Here is a 16,453-nt window from a genome sequence, read left to right on the forward strand (position 1 = left end):
GGATGATCTTAGCATCGAGCGCCCATTGAAGGTAATTATCTCCAGAGAGATTTAGGGAAGCGAAATCCAGGTTGTTGATTTTCGACATCTGAAATCATAGATTAATATCTTTAGGTCTTTAGGAATAGGGTTTAAACGAATAGGGTTTTAGGTTTAAACAATCAATCAATGCCTCACGGCCAAGATCTATGCCTCTCGGCCAATAAGCATGCCGCACGGCCATGAATGCAATCGGTTCAATCTTATGCATTTAGTTTGTCACGTAATTGCAATCCTAATATACATTGTTTCTATATGATGCAATCAATACAAACAAACCTCTCGGCCAAACAAAGGAACAAGCCACACTGCTACTTGATTTGATTCAATACCATTCCTAGAAAAGTTCTAAGTGCAATTTGCAATCAATCAATTGTGATCAAATTAGGGTATGAATGCAACAAGGCAACACAGCCACAAGGTATGATCAAGAACTATTAACCTAGAATGCAACAAGGCCACACGGCCACAATTCAGATTCGATTTCAAAATAATCTAGACTAGGTTATTAGGGTTGCAGTGTAAACAATCTAAACAATCTTAATTCATTCAGATTCAAATTTAAACAATCTTAGCAATAGTTCTAGGTGATCAAATCAATCAAATAATATTCAATTCAAACAATCAAAATCGATTTTCAAAATTAGGATTTTAGGGTTTCGATTTGATTAACAAGCAATCACAATTTCAGGATGATCAATTCAATCTCAATCAACATTCAATCAATTTTAATTAATTAGTTTTTCGAATTAGGGTTTAGGTATTTTTGAAAATTTGATTTTAGATCAAAGAGATTTGATTTGAGATTCAAAACCTTTAAGGCTTTGATTTTAATTGATTAATGGATCAATCTCAATATTAGGGTTTGGGATCGAACTTATAGAGCTTCGATTTACTCATTAGGGATTGATCTATTATCCTATGGCTTTTATCTTTAGAGATTATGTTTTATGGTTTCATTATTTACAAGCAATCCAAATTCGATTTTCATGTTCTTAGAATTTAAATTTACCTTTAGTTTTAGTAGATTGTTGAAACCGGACCACCAAGAGAATGAACCTGGAGCTGGACAGGAACGCGAGCTGGACGTGAGCTGAACACGAGCTGGCCTGGACACGAACGGATTGAGGTTGGAGACACGAGCAGCTGATCGTCGAACGGGAGCTGTTGCAGTCGGGATCGCGAGCGGCTCTGATGCGAACGGGGCGCTTGCAGTCTGGAACGCGAGCTGTCCTTGATGCATGATGGAGCTGAGTTTGTCTAGGATCAGGAACGCCTTGGGCCTGGAGCTGATCAGGTGGACACGAGCTGGAATGGAGTCGCGAACGGATTAGGGTTCGTCGGTATCGTCGGATTCGGATTAGGGTTTTAAAGCAAATCGGCGTGCACTGTATCTGTGCGTGAGGGCGCGTCGGTGGTCAGATCGACAAGAGGTTTGCACTGACTGATTCGTGTCGGCAAGGGCTTTGATTTGATATCTTGATCGTTTTCTGGGTCCTCACGGTTTGGGAGAACGACCTCTTTGAAGTTCCGAGGCAGATTCCTTTTCGTTTTAGGGTTTTAGGGTTTTGTTGATTTGGTTTTAGGCTCAGGGTGTTAGAGGCTATCGTGTTGATAACGTGTTATAAACTTAAGGTTTAAGAATCTGTAAGTTGTGTGTATTATTACTCAATCATAAGGTGCCCTTATATATGAGAGTTACAAAGAGATAAAAGGAAAGACATAAATATAGAAAGTGTACAACTACAAGGAAAATAAAATAGGATTTCTTTTTCTCTAAATCCTAAGCCGCATCTCTCTCCTCTTCATGCGGCCGTCTCTATAGGGTTGGGTCGTCTATCTCTCTTAATATTAGACCGGTTATGGACATCTATCTTATGATTTATAACAAAAAGTAATAAATGGCGGCACTCTCGTTAAAACTAGAGTAATAAATAGTGTGTTTTACTCTATTTAAACAGCGAGCAGAGTAATCAGGAGAAAATGTTATATCACTTGATTGGCAAAATTTTAAAGTAACTAAGAGTAATAAATTTTCCACCACACCAAATTGCGCTGACAATACTATTCGGTCAAAGCTAAAATATAAATGCTTACGTAGGCGGGTGCAGCAGGATAAAGGAGAGGGCGTGATGTGCAGTGGTGGTTTTGTTGTCTTGTTGTTTGTGATTGGTTGACGGTAGATGTTGCTCAAAAAAAAGGTTGACGGTAGATAAAAACATTTTACTATAAAATTTAGTTTGTAATCTTTTTCATTTAATTGTATTTAATGTAGTTATAAAAGTTAAATGAAAAAAAGATAACAATTTCAATATCAATATTTTTTTCTTTTAGAAAACAAAGCTCTTGCAATGATTTTTAATATTTTTACTTTATCTTTAAAATAAAATATGATTGATATGTTTTAGAATTAAATGGTGTCTATAGCCATATCAGAGACTTATATTGGCAAAGTACTCATATTTTCTGATTAATAATTTCAAGACTATAATACTTCTAGACTCTGCTCTGCGTAGCTAAAAGCGTTGTCAGACTCGTGGACGTGGAACGGTTATTAACTCGAATAGAAACGAGTTTTCTGCATTGATGGTGTCCGTTCGGCAAGACGTAATCATATAATCTATATTGTTCTTAGTTTATGTTCCCTAAGTTTAATTAACTTTTGGGAAGATTATGAATATTTTCAAATTTGATTAATAATTTTCAAATTATCACTACAAGAAAAAGTAGATATTGTGACAATATTTTTAGTCACAATATACAAATATTTTGTCACAAATTCTCTATTGTGACGAAGATGTGACTATTTCTTAACGGTCACAATAAAGTCGTCACAAATTTAATTGAGTCACAAAATTGTCACAAGTATAGAGACGATTGCAATAGTGTTAGTTTTGTCACAAATTGTTACGCGATAAACGTAGTCACAAAACGACACAAAGAGTTACACAAAATTACGTTAGTAAATACGTCACAATTTGTAACATCATTCTTGTCACACATCCGTTGCAATTTATAACTAAATAGTCACTTAAATATTCGTGGTAATTATCAAATACTCACCAAATAATTTGGTTATTGCGTGGCTTTGTATTTTTTTAAAGAATTTTATATTAAAAATCAATTAGAAAAATTAATTTAATTTAATATTAAATAAACATGATTCTTTTTATAAATATTAAATTTATAAGAAAAAGAAAATTGTAACTAAAATATATTTTATTGATTATCTGAACCACATATTGGTTAACTGGTTACAAAAAATTAAGTTGGTACTAGATAACCAATTATAATACAAACCAAAGCAAAGAAAATTAGGGTAACACTGGTCTCCTTTGTCTCTATCAAACTACAGCAAACAATCGGCATTTGTAGATTCTTCTTCTGCCCTTGTCCACACCCCCGCTGTCCTTGTATTCTCCTGGCTTTTCATATTTTCCTGATGAAAGCCTCGAACAGGGTAGTCGCCAAATCTACGACGATGTATTGGCTCTATCTAGCTACATCGATCTGTATCCGAAATCTAACACCAAATAAAATCAAATCAACCAATCTGGAATCTGAAAAAATAACAAATCAAAATAGAAAAGAAATGAAACTGAGAGAGAGACATACATGAACTTGTTAATAACATTTGCATTACGTACGGATCAGTATAGTCGTCGAGAGGCAGTAGGGTCGTGAGTTTCTACCTTTAATGAGGGAGAAGAGCATGACACTGAATCTGAAACATTATAAATTAAAATCACAGAGAGATAAGGGGAAAGAAAGAGATGTTCTAAGGGATAAGAAAATGAGAGAGATAGAATCAAATGGATAACTGAAACAAAAAAAAAAGAATCAAGAGGATTGTTGATTTGTTTGGAGAAAGAGAGAAAAGTGTAGGTGGAGGCTACACGAAATTAAAAAGAAAGAGACAGAAGAGTAAAGTAGGGTTATGAGATAGAAGTATATTCTCAAAACGCAGTTACAAAAAAAAAGGTATATTCTCAAAACGTGGGATAACTAGATTAATGCCTAAAAAAAATGAAGCCAGAACGAGTTGTATATTCTCAAAACGTGGGAAAACTAAAATTGTTTTTTTTTTGTTAAAACTAGATTAATTTTGTTTAAGTATATTTAATGGTTATATGTTGGTGTAATGGTTTACGAATTAAATTTTATGATAATTTAAAAAAAAATTAAGACATAATTTAGAGTTTAGGGTATATGGTTGCATGAATTTGTTTAAAGTTGAAGGTTTGTTATTAGAGTTCGTGATTTAATTTCTATGACTAAAAGTCTAAGTTCAAGAGTAGAGTTATCTAGGGTATATGATTTGAAGTTTGTTTTTAGGGTTTGGTGTCAAGATTTATAAAAGATTAACATGCTGGTTTTTAAAAAGTGTATGTAAATTTAATTTATTTTAAAAAATAAAATTTATTAAGTTTTATATGTAAATGTTTAAAGTATTTGTATATAATTAGTGATTATATTTTTTGTTAAAAATTAGTGATTACGTTTTGTTTATTATTTATGATTTTAACTACAATGATTTAAAGTGTCGAAGGTTATCTTTTATTATTTAGGGTTTGGAGTTTGGGGATTACAATTTGAGGTTTAGCTTTAAAGTACGAGGTTATGTCTTTTTTCAAAAAAAAAAAGAAGTACGAGGTTAAGGTTTTTAAATTAGAATTGAAAATTAAAAAAGTTGTATGAGTGTAAAATATTAGTTAAGTTTATAGTAATTATAATTTATTACTTTATGTGTAAGGTTTAATCTTTATAACTTAAAGTTAGGAGTTTACGGTATGGTGTTTGGAGTTTTGATTATAGATTTAAGATTAATGTTTGAATAAGATTAAATTTTGAGTGAATTGAGATGATATATGATTACAAACTTCAGTCATAGTGGGTGACATAATGGAAGTCGCGAAATTGTATCTAGTAGGGACGAGTTTTAGTCTCGATTCCGTAACATCATCTGTGACTAACCACTTCGTCACATATTTGTAACTTTTTGTAACGTTTTTTTGTTACTTATACATTCATCGCAATATTGTGACAAAATATTTACGATTTTGCGACAAAAAAATTTAGTCACTATCTAGTAAGTAAATAGTCACAATATTGTGACAAAACTTTTTGTCATAAAATTTAGTCACAATGTTCCCCTTTTTTGTAGTGTATGAATTTAATTAACTTTTGGGAAGATCATAGGTATTTAATTAATTGGTAAATGTTTTGGTAAATAGTTTGTCGACTTATACATTGTTTCAAACATGGTTTCTTATTTAATAAATTGGTAGATATATGGTTTGCGAGTTGATACATTTTTTGATAAATTGGTTGTTATCTGATAAATTAGTTTGTTACATTGTATGATAAATTAGTTTGTTACATTGTACATGTTATTTTAACTTATACATAGTTGATATCAAATTATTAATAAATGGTTGGTATGCTACATAGACTTGTTATCTGATAAAATATTTGTTACATGGTACATGTTCTGTTACCTAATATATAATTTGATATAAAAAATTGATAGATGATTTTGTTACCTAGTACATGTTATGTTTGCTAATATATAATTTATTATCTGGTACATGTTATGTTAGATCATATATAACACTATGTCCTAGCGGTTACAAATTACATAAGCTGAAACTTTTACGTGTTGTCATTGTTGTTAGACGGATTGGAAAATCTCCAAATATATTCCTTTTCATATGCTTGTAGTTTTTCTAAATTGAGACTAATGAAGAGCAATTTGCAGGACATATATCTTTTTAGCGAAACTATAAATATCATATAAAAATGAGTTACCCATATTTTTGTATCGTGGTAAAGAGATAGTTTGTTTGGTTGTTGTGTAGAGAGATAGTTTGTCTTATCTTTTTTATATTGTTATAACCATATTGTTAATTAGTTTCCTCCATTAGTTTTTCTTCGTATATTACATTTATCTAAATAATATACCTGTAAATATGGATAGAAATCACGTGGTTAGAAATGCTCCAGTTGTAAATTTATGGCTTCAAACACCACATTATTCAGCTGTCACATTTTTGCTTTCTGCAGAGTCAGAATTGGCAGCCAAAGCTTTCATCGTTACAGAAGCCAAAATCGTCTACTCATAGCTTAAATGTTATATACCAGACCATTAACATCAATCAGTATGTAATTAGTAAATATAGGTTCATCTTGGATATATTTAGCTAATTGTCTCTAAGTTTATAGCCGTAGATAGAAAATAATTTTAAGACATTTCGTACATCCGAATCAATCACTATCATTATCTCTGCTTTTTTGATGAAAAGTGAAGCCATCATTTTCATGCATAACGTCTTCTGCTCTAAATGTTCGTTTTTAATTTAAAATTTACACTGGCCTTATTATTCAAAACCCCACCATACCAAAACTGATTTTACGTTTGTAATTTGACTAGATTGGTATGGTAGAAATTCTTTTATCAACGAAAACAAATATTGAAAGTAGTGAAATTTTGATGACAACTCATATTTTGTTTGTGAATAAAATATTTTAAGCTCTGCACAGAAAAACAGTAAAGCAATTTTTATTGATTTACTGGGTCACAACGGACCAGCCTAGTTGGCCCACTAGTCTCATTGAAGGAGGGTGGGGATCGAGCCCCATATGCCAGGAGGCGTGGTATGTAAAGAACTGCACTACAAGGCTCTCGGAAACTTAAGCATAATGTGAAAATGCTCTAGCACTGCTTCCTAAGAGTAGTGTGTCTACCAATTTCACCATAGCTGCAACTTATTTGTTTAATTATTTTAAATTAATTGTTAGTCCAGAATAATTTCTATCGCTGAGGGGATAGTACCAAAAACAAAGTTAAATAGTAGAATAGATGAAACAACACTAATAATGTCTCAAAATACCGCTTTGATCAAAGCATTCACTCCAACAAAGCCCAGCAAAACTCTCAAAGAAGCGTCAAGAGTATCATATAATAAAAGAAGAGTCTAAGGGGAATTTAAAGTTTTGTTGTTCATAAGCAAAGAAAATTTAAAAGCGGTGGGCTGCATGTTTCCTTTAGCAGAAGAACATGGAGCTTGCAACATACGAGTTCAACATTGGCATGGGTGGCACAGGGGCTTCTCCAGATCTCGTGATCCCATCATGGATCGATGATCTCTCAGACAGAGACATATCCTCAAATTTCATCACAGTTCCCATCTGTGCAGCCGCCAAATGAGCATAACAAATAGGTGCAACTGCAACAACAACAAAAAAACATTAACGAAACTTGAGATATTTGCACATATTGCAACCATCATGCATTAAGATTATTGCACATAGTGGAAGCAGCGAAGTCAGTAGTAATCCACCATATGTTAAGAAGAAAACAATATTAGTCAAAACAACAAGTAACGTTAAAAAGATGTGAGAATTTACCGACAGAGATGGCAGTGGTGCTCCTCTGGTAGCTACAATTACCAAAGCAGACAAGTTTAGTAGACATTACATAAACAAATGTTTCACATAAAGAACACAAAAAGTGATGTAATCCTTACACATATGATAGAGAATGCACAAGTTCTTGGAGGTCATCTGTCGAAAATCTAATCTCATCATAAAGCACATGGTAATGCGTTGGCCTGGTAGTTCCCTAAAACATCAAAATCAATAGAATTTTTTTCATTCCATTCATAATGGATTTGAGCAGACGACTTCCACTAGAAGGAACTATTTACTTACGATCAATCCAGCATGGGCACAGAGATAGAAGTCATTGTTGTGTGGGTGACAGATCCTGCTGTCAACTATTGTTCCTGCAACATGTTTCAACTCATTTTAAACCACAATGGCCAAAAGAAAATCATGCTCAGGTCAAATGTATTCTTACCTGGAAGAACATTTTCAGTGCCTCTATCCTGGAAGAACTTGGTGTGATGGTTCTTCTGGGCAATGATCACTGTGAACTTTGGTTCCCAATTTTCTTCAACAAACTTGCATGCCTAATAATGTAACCCAAGAAAATAAATCAAGTCCATAAATGTCGATCATACACTAAATAAACAAACCATAATAACCATACCTGCATCATTTGATCCAATTCAATGTTGAGAACTTGATTGAACTGTGAATCACTTACACCATCCCTACATGTAACATTAATAACCAAAAGTTAACCAAAATGTATTATATATACTACTTTCAAAAAATCACCTTAATAAGTATATACCTGAAAATGATAATGTGTTCAGGTCTCCTCTTCCCCGAGCTTATGTAAAAGTCGAACAAGAGCTCCCTGAAAAGTGCATAAAGTTTCCCATTAATATGACAAAAGCCTCTGCCACATATGAACACAGCACAAAGAGTAGTCCAAGAAGTCAAACCAGAAAATTCCTTCATCTACTAGTTTTCCCTTTTCGTTGGGGACAAGTTTGAAGAGATTATCAATCATTTCCGTTTTCCGAGATTGTGTGCGCACACATGCCCTATATTTCGAGATGAGTGGCCATTCTCTGGAGCCCACAACCTATGGTTTCAAAACACACAAACATATACAAGACTTTAGACTTAAACTCTCTATATATGGTTGACATCATAAGAAACGAGAAACAATGTTACCGCAGCAATTGATGGTATGTCAGACTGGTTAGGGGAACCATGGGATACATCTATCCCAACAATGAAAGTAGGAACTTGCGTTACTAAAGGCATCATTGCTCGTGAGCGTTCCATAGCTAACAGGGAGTTCAGTCCACCAAGCTGTGCATATACGAAATAGAGTTTGTAAAGTCTTTATAACCAATCTTGAAATTTTAAATGACTGAAACTTCAATGTTCAGAAACTACCTTGGCATTTATCTTGAGAAGAACATTGGTGATATACTGATCTCTTACGTTTTTTGGAGGAGCAATACACTGAGTAACAATTCCATGTTCAATAAGATTCTTCTTCTTCCAAGGCCCTGGAACATTCAGAGACAAGTTTCACATTTACATTCATTAGTTTTTACAAAAAAAGAAAAAAAAGAGAGAGACCATATTCAAGAATAGTAAGTAGAATACAGTTATACCATAAACAAGAGAGTTTTTCTTTTCTGCGAGAACGCAAAGAATGAATTTTGGCTTTCCTTCTTTTCTGAGTTCAGATTGGATCTGCTCAAACATCTTTTCTACTCTGATATTGGCTGGTGCACCCCTATAGTTAGGATTTTCTTGAAATACGACTTTGTATGGAGGTTCTACATTCTGAAAGAAAAAAAACAAATAATAAGGGAAGGACGATAAAGAGTAGTAGTGCATATGATTGAGTTTCTGAATAGTCAAGTAATGATTCAAAAGAAAGCCTACCATTCCTTTCATCTTTCCACATCTAATCAAGTCAGAAATTAGCCTATCTGTATCACATCCAGCAGAGAAGTTCACAACAACCCATCTAGTAACCGTGACTGGCTCAACAAGTTTCTGAAAAAAGAAATACAATTAGTATCATAGCTTGAAATAGTAATTAGAAAATATGAATTATCTATGCACCTTTTTATTGAAGTTCCAACGCCCATTGCGAGGTTGAAACTCCTCTCCATTGCCTATTCTCAGCTGTTTGAAAACAAGAACAAATAATTAACATTTAACCTTCAAGACTCAAAAAGGAAATGATACTTGCAAGAGAAGCAAGGTAAGCCCTACCCTTGGTGCTGGTAAAACGCGACCCTCCACTTGGATGAAGCTAGAGCCAATGCTGACACCACTTTCTTGCAACACAAGGTCAGCGTTATAATTGCTCTTCTTCATACTCTTCAAGATGAATAACATAAAACCAAATTAAATTAGACAGAAAAATTCAAAGTCTCATGGATAATGGAAAAAAAGAAGACCTACATTGGTTAGTGAAGCCATTCTGTCAGGTGGACTCTGCCTAGAATTTTCTACCAGAGAAGCCTTCTGAAAACTACTAAGCGATTTGGTGTAACGCTGTAGACTCACAAGTTCACAGTGCTAAAAATATTTTTTTTTTTTAAAAAGCATAAGACTGACTGTGCATGAAAATTTCATGAGTACAAAAAGAAGAAAACAACAATGCACTAAAGTTACCTCAATGGGGATGTAATTTGGGCGATTTGGCTTACCAACATTGATGCAAGGAAAGTCACCTGAATATCGCAGTTTGAGACCGCGAATCTCGGTGAAGTACTTGTACACGGTAATCTGAACTTCCCCCATCTCTTTTTTAGAATTCATAGTAAACCTATATCAATTAAAGAAAGATATGTTGGAAAGAACTCAAAGAGATGTAAACATGTAAACTACACACATTTGATCTTTGCAGCGTTCTTCACTTAGTCCAGTTATCTTGCATTCTCTATTTGAGGGGACAACCTTAACTCTAAGATTTTTGAGAGCACGCCTAGCCTGATGAGATAAAACCAGATAATTAAGTACACTTCCCAAAGATAGTAAAACGTCTGTGATATTATGCAGCACATATAAGATGGTGTACCTTATTCCAGTCAAGATACTTTGGGTCATTCACATTCTGATTTGCAAGAAGAAAATCAATAACAGGGCCTGGTTGTACTACCATTGTAGTTGAAGTGTCTAAAGAAAAGAAAAATCGAAAAAAACAAGTGTTAATTAATAGCCAAAATGTTACAAAGAAGAGTCTAATTACACATTAAGTTTAAAAAACGAATTACCGATGTTCAAGGATAAGCCTCTTTGAGTAGTTTTGAAGCTTGTGTGGAACCCTCTAGCACCAAATACACCTCCGCCAATGTTTATATAGTTCCGAGCATCGTTATGAAAAAATGATTGGCGAACAAGTAGGCAACCTCTGCAGAGAGAAGTTAGAACATGTATAAAAGACCAGACAGAGAATGAATGTTTCTGAAAGACATTCCACAAATCAGCTTACTGCCTAGCTGCATTCTGACGCAAAATGACATCCAACACTCTTGTAGCATCTTGAAGATTATCTGTTTCCTTTCCTCGAATAGCGCTTGCAATAGCTTGCATGGGGATCCTTGCAGCATAGCTTATCTCAACCATGAACTTCTTGGATCGGTGTGGCAGCCTTGATCTTTTCCTGTCCGCATCATTTGTTTCATTTGGGCTAGCATTTCCAGTGTTGTTTCTGTAGATAAAGAGAATATTATCAACTCATCTTAAACTTGATAACAACATGGTAAATATGTTTTAAAACCAAACTGGACCTGCTAGAAGGTGTGTTTTCAAGAACGACTAAGAAATCCATTTTGTTGCTAGGAAGAACACCAATGGTGAACAGATTCTTCTGGCCATCATAAGCAAAGTATTTGGATCCTAAATCTGTTCGATACGTTTCCTGAACCTTTTCAAGAATCTTCCTAAAAACACCTTTAGCCTCCATTGGACTCCCATCTTCATATGTAATAGTAACCTGTATCCAAGGATCATACCAAGCAAGTACTTTAAAGCAATGAACATTTATAAGCAGAAAAAAACAGTGATACAATAGAATACTAGAGGAAAACGTGCACATACACTGTAACGATAGAAGTGGCCATTTGCGTTGTTGAAGTTGACTCTGAAGTGATTGGTAAGAAGAGGTGTCCTCACTCCTTCGGACCCGATGCCACGCCGAGCCATTGGAAGAAGGGTGGTCTTTTTGATAGGCTCTCGTTCAGGCACAAGGTTTGGTGGAACTACCGGTGGGGGAGGTGGTAGCCGTTTTGCTTCATGAGAATCCATATCTGCAGGAAGACAATCAGAAGTTCAGAAGAAATGACGACAGAATCAAAGTACATTTTTTATGGTAATGGTAAAAGCATGAACACAACATGTACTTTTAGGAGTTCGGTATCAGCTCAGCTGTTCAGGTTCGGTTCAGATTTATATTCATATTCATGTTTTAGATTTTCAATGATTATAAATTTAAGCCTTTTTAGGTATCTACAGTATAACCTCTTTAAATTAATACTCTATAAATTAATATACACTAAAAATCTCTATAAAATAATATAATTTTATAAATTGAACTTTTGGTTCAATTAGTATATCAATAAATTAATATCTCTATAAATTAATAAAAAAATTATAGTTTTGGTATAGTCCCAACATTATTAATTTATAGAGTTTTCACTATACGTTAATTCGGGTTCGGTTTGTATTCATTCTAACTTTTGCGTGTTTGGTTCAGGTTCAGGTATCCATTAAAATCATGTAACTAAAAACAAATCAAATGTACGTCGAATCTTTAAAATCCAAAAATAAAGTAATATACAACAAGTAAGTTTGTATATGTATTACTAAATACCTAAATTGACATGAAAATTGGTTTGATTTGGATATTTCACCGGAGAGCTCTCCGGTAGGTATTTAGAGTGTTTTAAGTATTTTTTTTTATTTTTGAATATTTATTGTTGCTATTTTGAATAATTTTGGATATTTTCCAGATTTGTTGGATAACTCCAAGTATTTTAGATATTTTGAATATTTATGCATATTAGATTTAAAATAATTAATATATTTAAGCATGTATATTTTTGGATGTCAAATATTTTGGTTCGGATCGGATTTTGTTATGTTTCTTTAGATATTAGAATTTTGGATTCATTCTGAACATTATACCATTTTGGTTTGCTATAAATTTTTTAGATTGAATTCCGTTAAATTCTTCAGATATAGATATTTTACCACTCTAATAACATACTTTCTCTGTTTCACAAAGATAGATTTTTTAGTGATTTCACACCTATTAAAAAAATATATTAAATCACTATAATACATATATCGTTTTTTTAATTTTTAATTTTTAATAATTTTTAATCAATAATAATTCAATAAAGTCAATTAATTTTCTTAAATATCACAATTTTTCATAGAAAATACAAAAAAAAATTATCTTTGTGAAACAATTTTTTTTTCTAAAACCTAACGGAGGGAGTATGTCATTCCCATAAGCCAGACAATTTGTTCAGACAAATTTACTTTCCTAGAACTAAACCTCTTTTTTCTTGGAAAATTTAAATATTTTTTTGTTATCATTTAAATATTTTTTTATAATTGAAAAAAAAACACGCCAACATTAATTTATTTATGCATGGAATCATACTAAATAGTTGGCATGCGTTGAACGATTTAAAGGGAGAAAAGTATACCTGCTTCACTGAGATTAAGAGAGGAAATGACGACGAAGAAACCCCTAGAGCAACGGATAGAGAGGGAGGTGTTTGAGGAGACGAAAGATTTATGGGCGGTGCAGTCTCTCACGCTCCCTACCCTATATATACGCAGATTCAAATAGAAGAAAATAATGTGTTCTTAATCAAAAAATAAAATAAAAAATAAAAATTAGGTGTTTCCTCCTTTGGATTTCCTTTTTTATTTGTGCCACATATATTACTATTACTTTATTTTGAAAATGGTCAAATCAAAACGTTGAAAAAAGTTCACAAATCCGTAATTTCTATATTCTGCTGCAAATGACATATCTGTATATATATAAAGAAAACAAAATAATGATTGTGATTGGATAACAACTTTAGAGTTTAGAGTAATTTTTTTACAAGCCATCATATTATTGTTTGCCTTTCCTACGATCTTCTCTATATGAACAGCAATCCATCATTTTCATGTATAACTTCTGTTCTTAATGTTTGTTTTTACATATAAAACTGACAATCACTATTATTATTCAAACCCACTATACCCAAACAGTTTGTAAATGCAAAAAGAAAAAAATCCATAAATATTTAAATTATTATAAATATGCAAATTCTATTTATTTATTTTTATGATATTTCTGCAAAGTCATGTTCCAAAAATGCATAATGCTATTTTTCGATGTAAATCTAGCAAGTTATTTTAAAACTTGTAGTTTGCATTTAGTTTCAATTTATGGTGTTTGTACACACTCTTTTATTAGAAAAATGCAACCCCAAAATCCATAAATTTTAACTATTATAAAATTTATAACTTGTATTTAGTTTTTTTTTTTAATAATATTTGTGAAAAATCGCTTTCCAAAAATGTATAATGAAACTTTCCATGTAAATCTTAAAGACCAGGTAAGTAAGTTATTTTCGAATTTGTCGTTTATATTTAATTTCTATCTTTAGCGTTTATGCGGACTCTTTTATTAGACATATGCAACAAAAAATTTTCCCATAAATTTTAAAGCTACTATAAAATTCATAAATTTTATTTATTTTTGTTATATAATATTTTTCCTAAGTCACTTTCCAAAAATGTAAAACAAAATTAAGCCATGTAAATCTTATAAGCTCAGGTAAGTAAGTCGTTTGCATTTAGTTTCTATCTTCAATGTACGGACTCTATTATTATAGATATGCAACACAAAATCTTCCATAAATTTTAAAACTATTATAAAATTTGAAACATGTACTCCCTCCGTTTCGTAATATAAGTAGTTTTGGCTAAACGCGCGAAGATTAAGAAAATTATTATATTTTTAAAAAATATTTTATAATAAATAGGTTAAATATAATTTAACCAATAAAAAATAAGTTTATTTAATTTGATTGGTCATATTGTATTCAATAAATGTAAAAGTTACCTAGAAATACGAAAACTACTTATATTTTGAAACAAAAACATTTCCCTAAAACTACTTACAATATGAAACGGAGGGAGTATTTATTTTTGTTTGATAAAATTTTGCAAAATTGCATTCCAAAAATGCAATAATGATTTTTTTCATGTAAATCTTAAAGACCCATATAATTAAGCTATTTAAAACATGTCGTGGGCATTTAATTTCTATCTTTGGTGTTTATACAGACTTTTTAAAATAGACACAAGAAATAACATTTTCCATAAATTTCAAACTATTAAAAATGTCTAACTTGTGATTTAATTATTATTTTTGTTTTATAATAGTCATGTAAATTTACTTTTCAAAAAATTCATACTGAGATATTTTTCTTGTAAATCTTAAAAGCTCAGTAAGTAAGTCGTTTGAATTTACTTTCTATCTTTAATGTTTGTACAGACAGTTTTATTAGAAACATGCAACAACGATTTTTTTCATAAATTTTAAAACTATTAGAAAATTTCTACCTTGTATTTATATTTGGTTTTATAATATTTGTGCGGTATCACATTCCAAAAATGTATAATGAGAATTTTTCTATGCAGGTCTTAAAAGATTAGGTAAGTAAGTAATTTTAGAACATGTCGGTGCATTTAATTTCTAACTTTAGTGTTTTTGCGGACTCTTTTATTAGAAACCTGCAACATTTTTTTTCATAAATTTAAAACTAATATGAAGTTTGTAATTTGTATTCTATTTTTGTTTGTAATATTCATGTGAAGTTGATTTCCATAAAAATGCATAAATGATATTTTTCCCGGTAAAGTTTAAAAGCTCATGTAAGTAAGTCGTTTTCATTCAATTTCTATTTTGATGTTTTATGGACTCTTTTTATTAGAAACATGCAGAAAATTTTTTGTTACGTAAATTTTAAAAGTTTCAACTTGTATGTTTTTGTTTGTACTGACTCTTTTATTAGAAACATGCAATGATAATATTTCCAAAAAAACTATTATAAAATTTTAATTTTAATTTTAATTTATTTTTGTTTTATAATATTCGTACGAAATCTCTTTCCAAAAATGTATAATCTAAACTTTTCCAATAAATCTTAAAATCTCATGTAAGTATATATGTTGTTTACATTTAATTTCCATATTTAATGTTTGTACAGACTCATTTATTAAAAACATGTAACGATAATTTTTCATAAATTTTTTTAATTAGTCTAAATCTATAGCTTCTACTTTTTTTATAATATTCATGCGAAATCACTTTCTGAAAATGTACAATTAAAATTTTTCAACGTAATGTTAAATGCTCAGATAAGTAAGCTACTTTAAAATTTATTGCTTGTATTAAATTATATTTTTAGTATTTTAAAATTACTACAAATTTGAAACTTGTATAAATTTAAAACTTACCGTTTGCAGTAAATCTGGTTTTATTAATAAGATGAAAAAAGATACATTATGAGATATTTAACTGTTGAACAGTATACTATTTCCGGTGACTAAAACAAGAAATTATTGGAAACTAAATCTATATAAGGGACACAGACATAAACAAAACATTAACAAAGATAAAGCAGACTGAATTGGAACACCGAGAAAAATCCAAGGATAATGTTGTTTTTCATGTTTTAAAATGTATAACCAAACTTCCTTTTTCATATAAACCGTACCAAATCAATAAAAGTTATTTATCTGAATAATTTTTTTTATTCGATTAAAATATAAAGTATTGAATCTTAAGCAGATTCTTTTTACTCCTTTGTTCTCGTTCTCGGGCAACCGTGCCATGAAGTTATATATTTATGCAATTTTAATAGTATGTTTGTTTATGTGTGTGCTTCCCTTAAATAGTGACCGAAATTAAAACTACCAATAGTTCTGACGTAGGTTGCATGGAAACTTAATT

At 31.5% G+C, this 16,453-nt stretch overlaps 1 protein-coding gene and 1 long non-coding RNA gene across 2 annotated transcripts; both read right to left on the minus strand.

Annotated features, from left to right (window-relative positions):
- Positions 1-3,237: 3,237 nt before the first annotated feature.
- On the minus strand, positions 3,238-6,249 carry LOC106421319. Its single transcript, XR_001284162.3, has 2 exons — positions 3,655-6,249; positions 3,238-3,562 (listed from the first exon to the last, which is right to left on the minus strand). It is a non-coding gene; the product is annotated as an uncharacterized LOC106421319 (long non-coding RNA).
- A 619-nt stretch (positions 6,250-6,868) lies between these two features.
- Positions 6,869-13,673, minus strand: LOC106421314 (protein argonaute 9-like). Its single transcript, XM_013862153.3, has 23 exons — positions 13,140-13,673; positions 11,524-11,732; positions 11,214-11,419; positions 10,916-11,134; positions 10,698-10,834; positions 10,502-10,599; positions 10,316-10,413; positions 10,096-10,249; positions 9,883-9,999; positions 9,691-9,798; positions 9,538-9,600; positions 9,355-9,468; positions 9,078-9,252; positions 8,854-8,969; positions 8,626-8,766; positions 8,391-8,533; positions 8,237-8,302; positions 8,090-8,153; positions 7,898-8,009; positions 7,750-7,823; positions 7,566-7,660; positions 7,447-7,478; positions 6,869-7,265 (listed from the first exon to the last, which is right to left on the minus strand). The coding sequence occupies exons 2-23, from the start codon at positions 11,728-11,730 to the stop codon at positions 7,084-7,086; spliced, it is 2,721 nt and encodes a 906-aa protein (XP_013717607.2). The 5' UTR covers positions 11,731-11,732; positions 13,140-13,673; the 3' UTR covers positions 6,869-7,083.
- Between the last annotated feature and the right edge of the window lie 2,780 nt (positions 13,674-16,453).

Source organism: Brassica napus, chromosome C9 (genome assembly GCF_020379485.1).
Source record: "Brassica napus cultivar Da-Ae chromosome C9, Da-Ae, whole genome shotgun sequence".
Lineage (NCBI taxonomy): Eukaryota > Viridiplantae > Streptophyta > Magnoliopsida > Brassicales > Brassicaceae > Brassica > Brassica napus.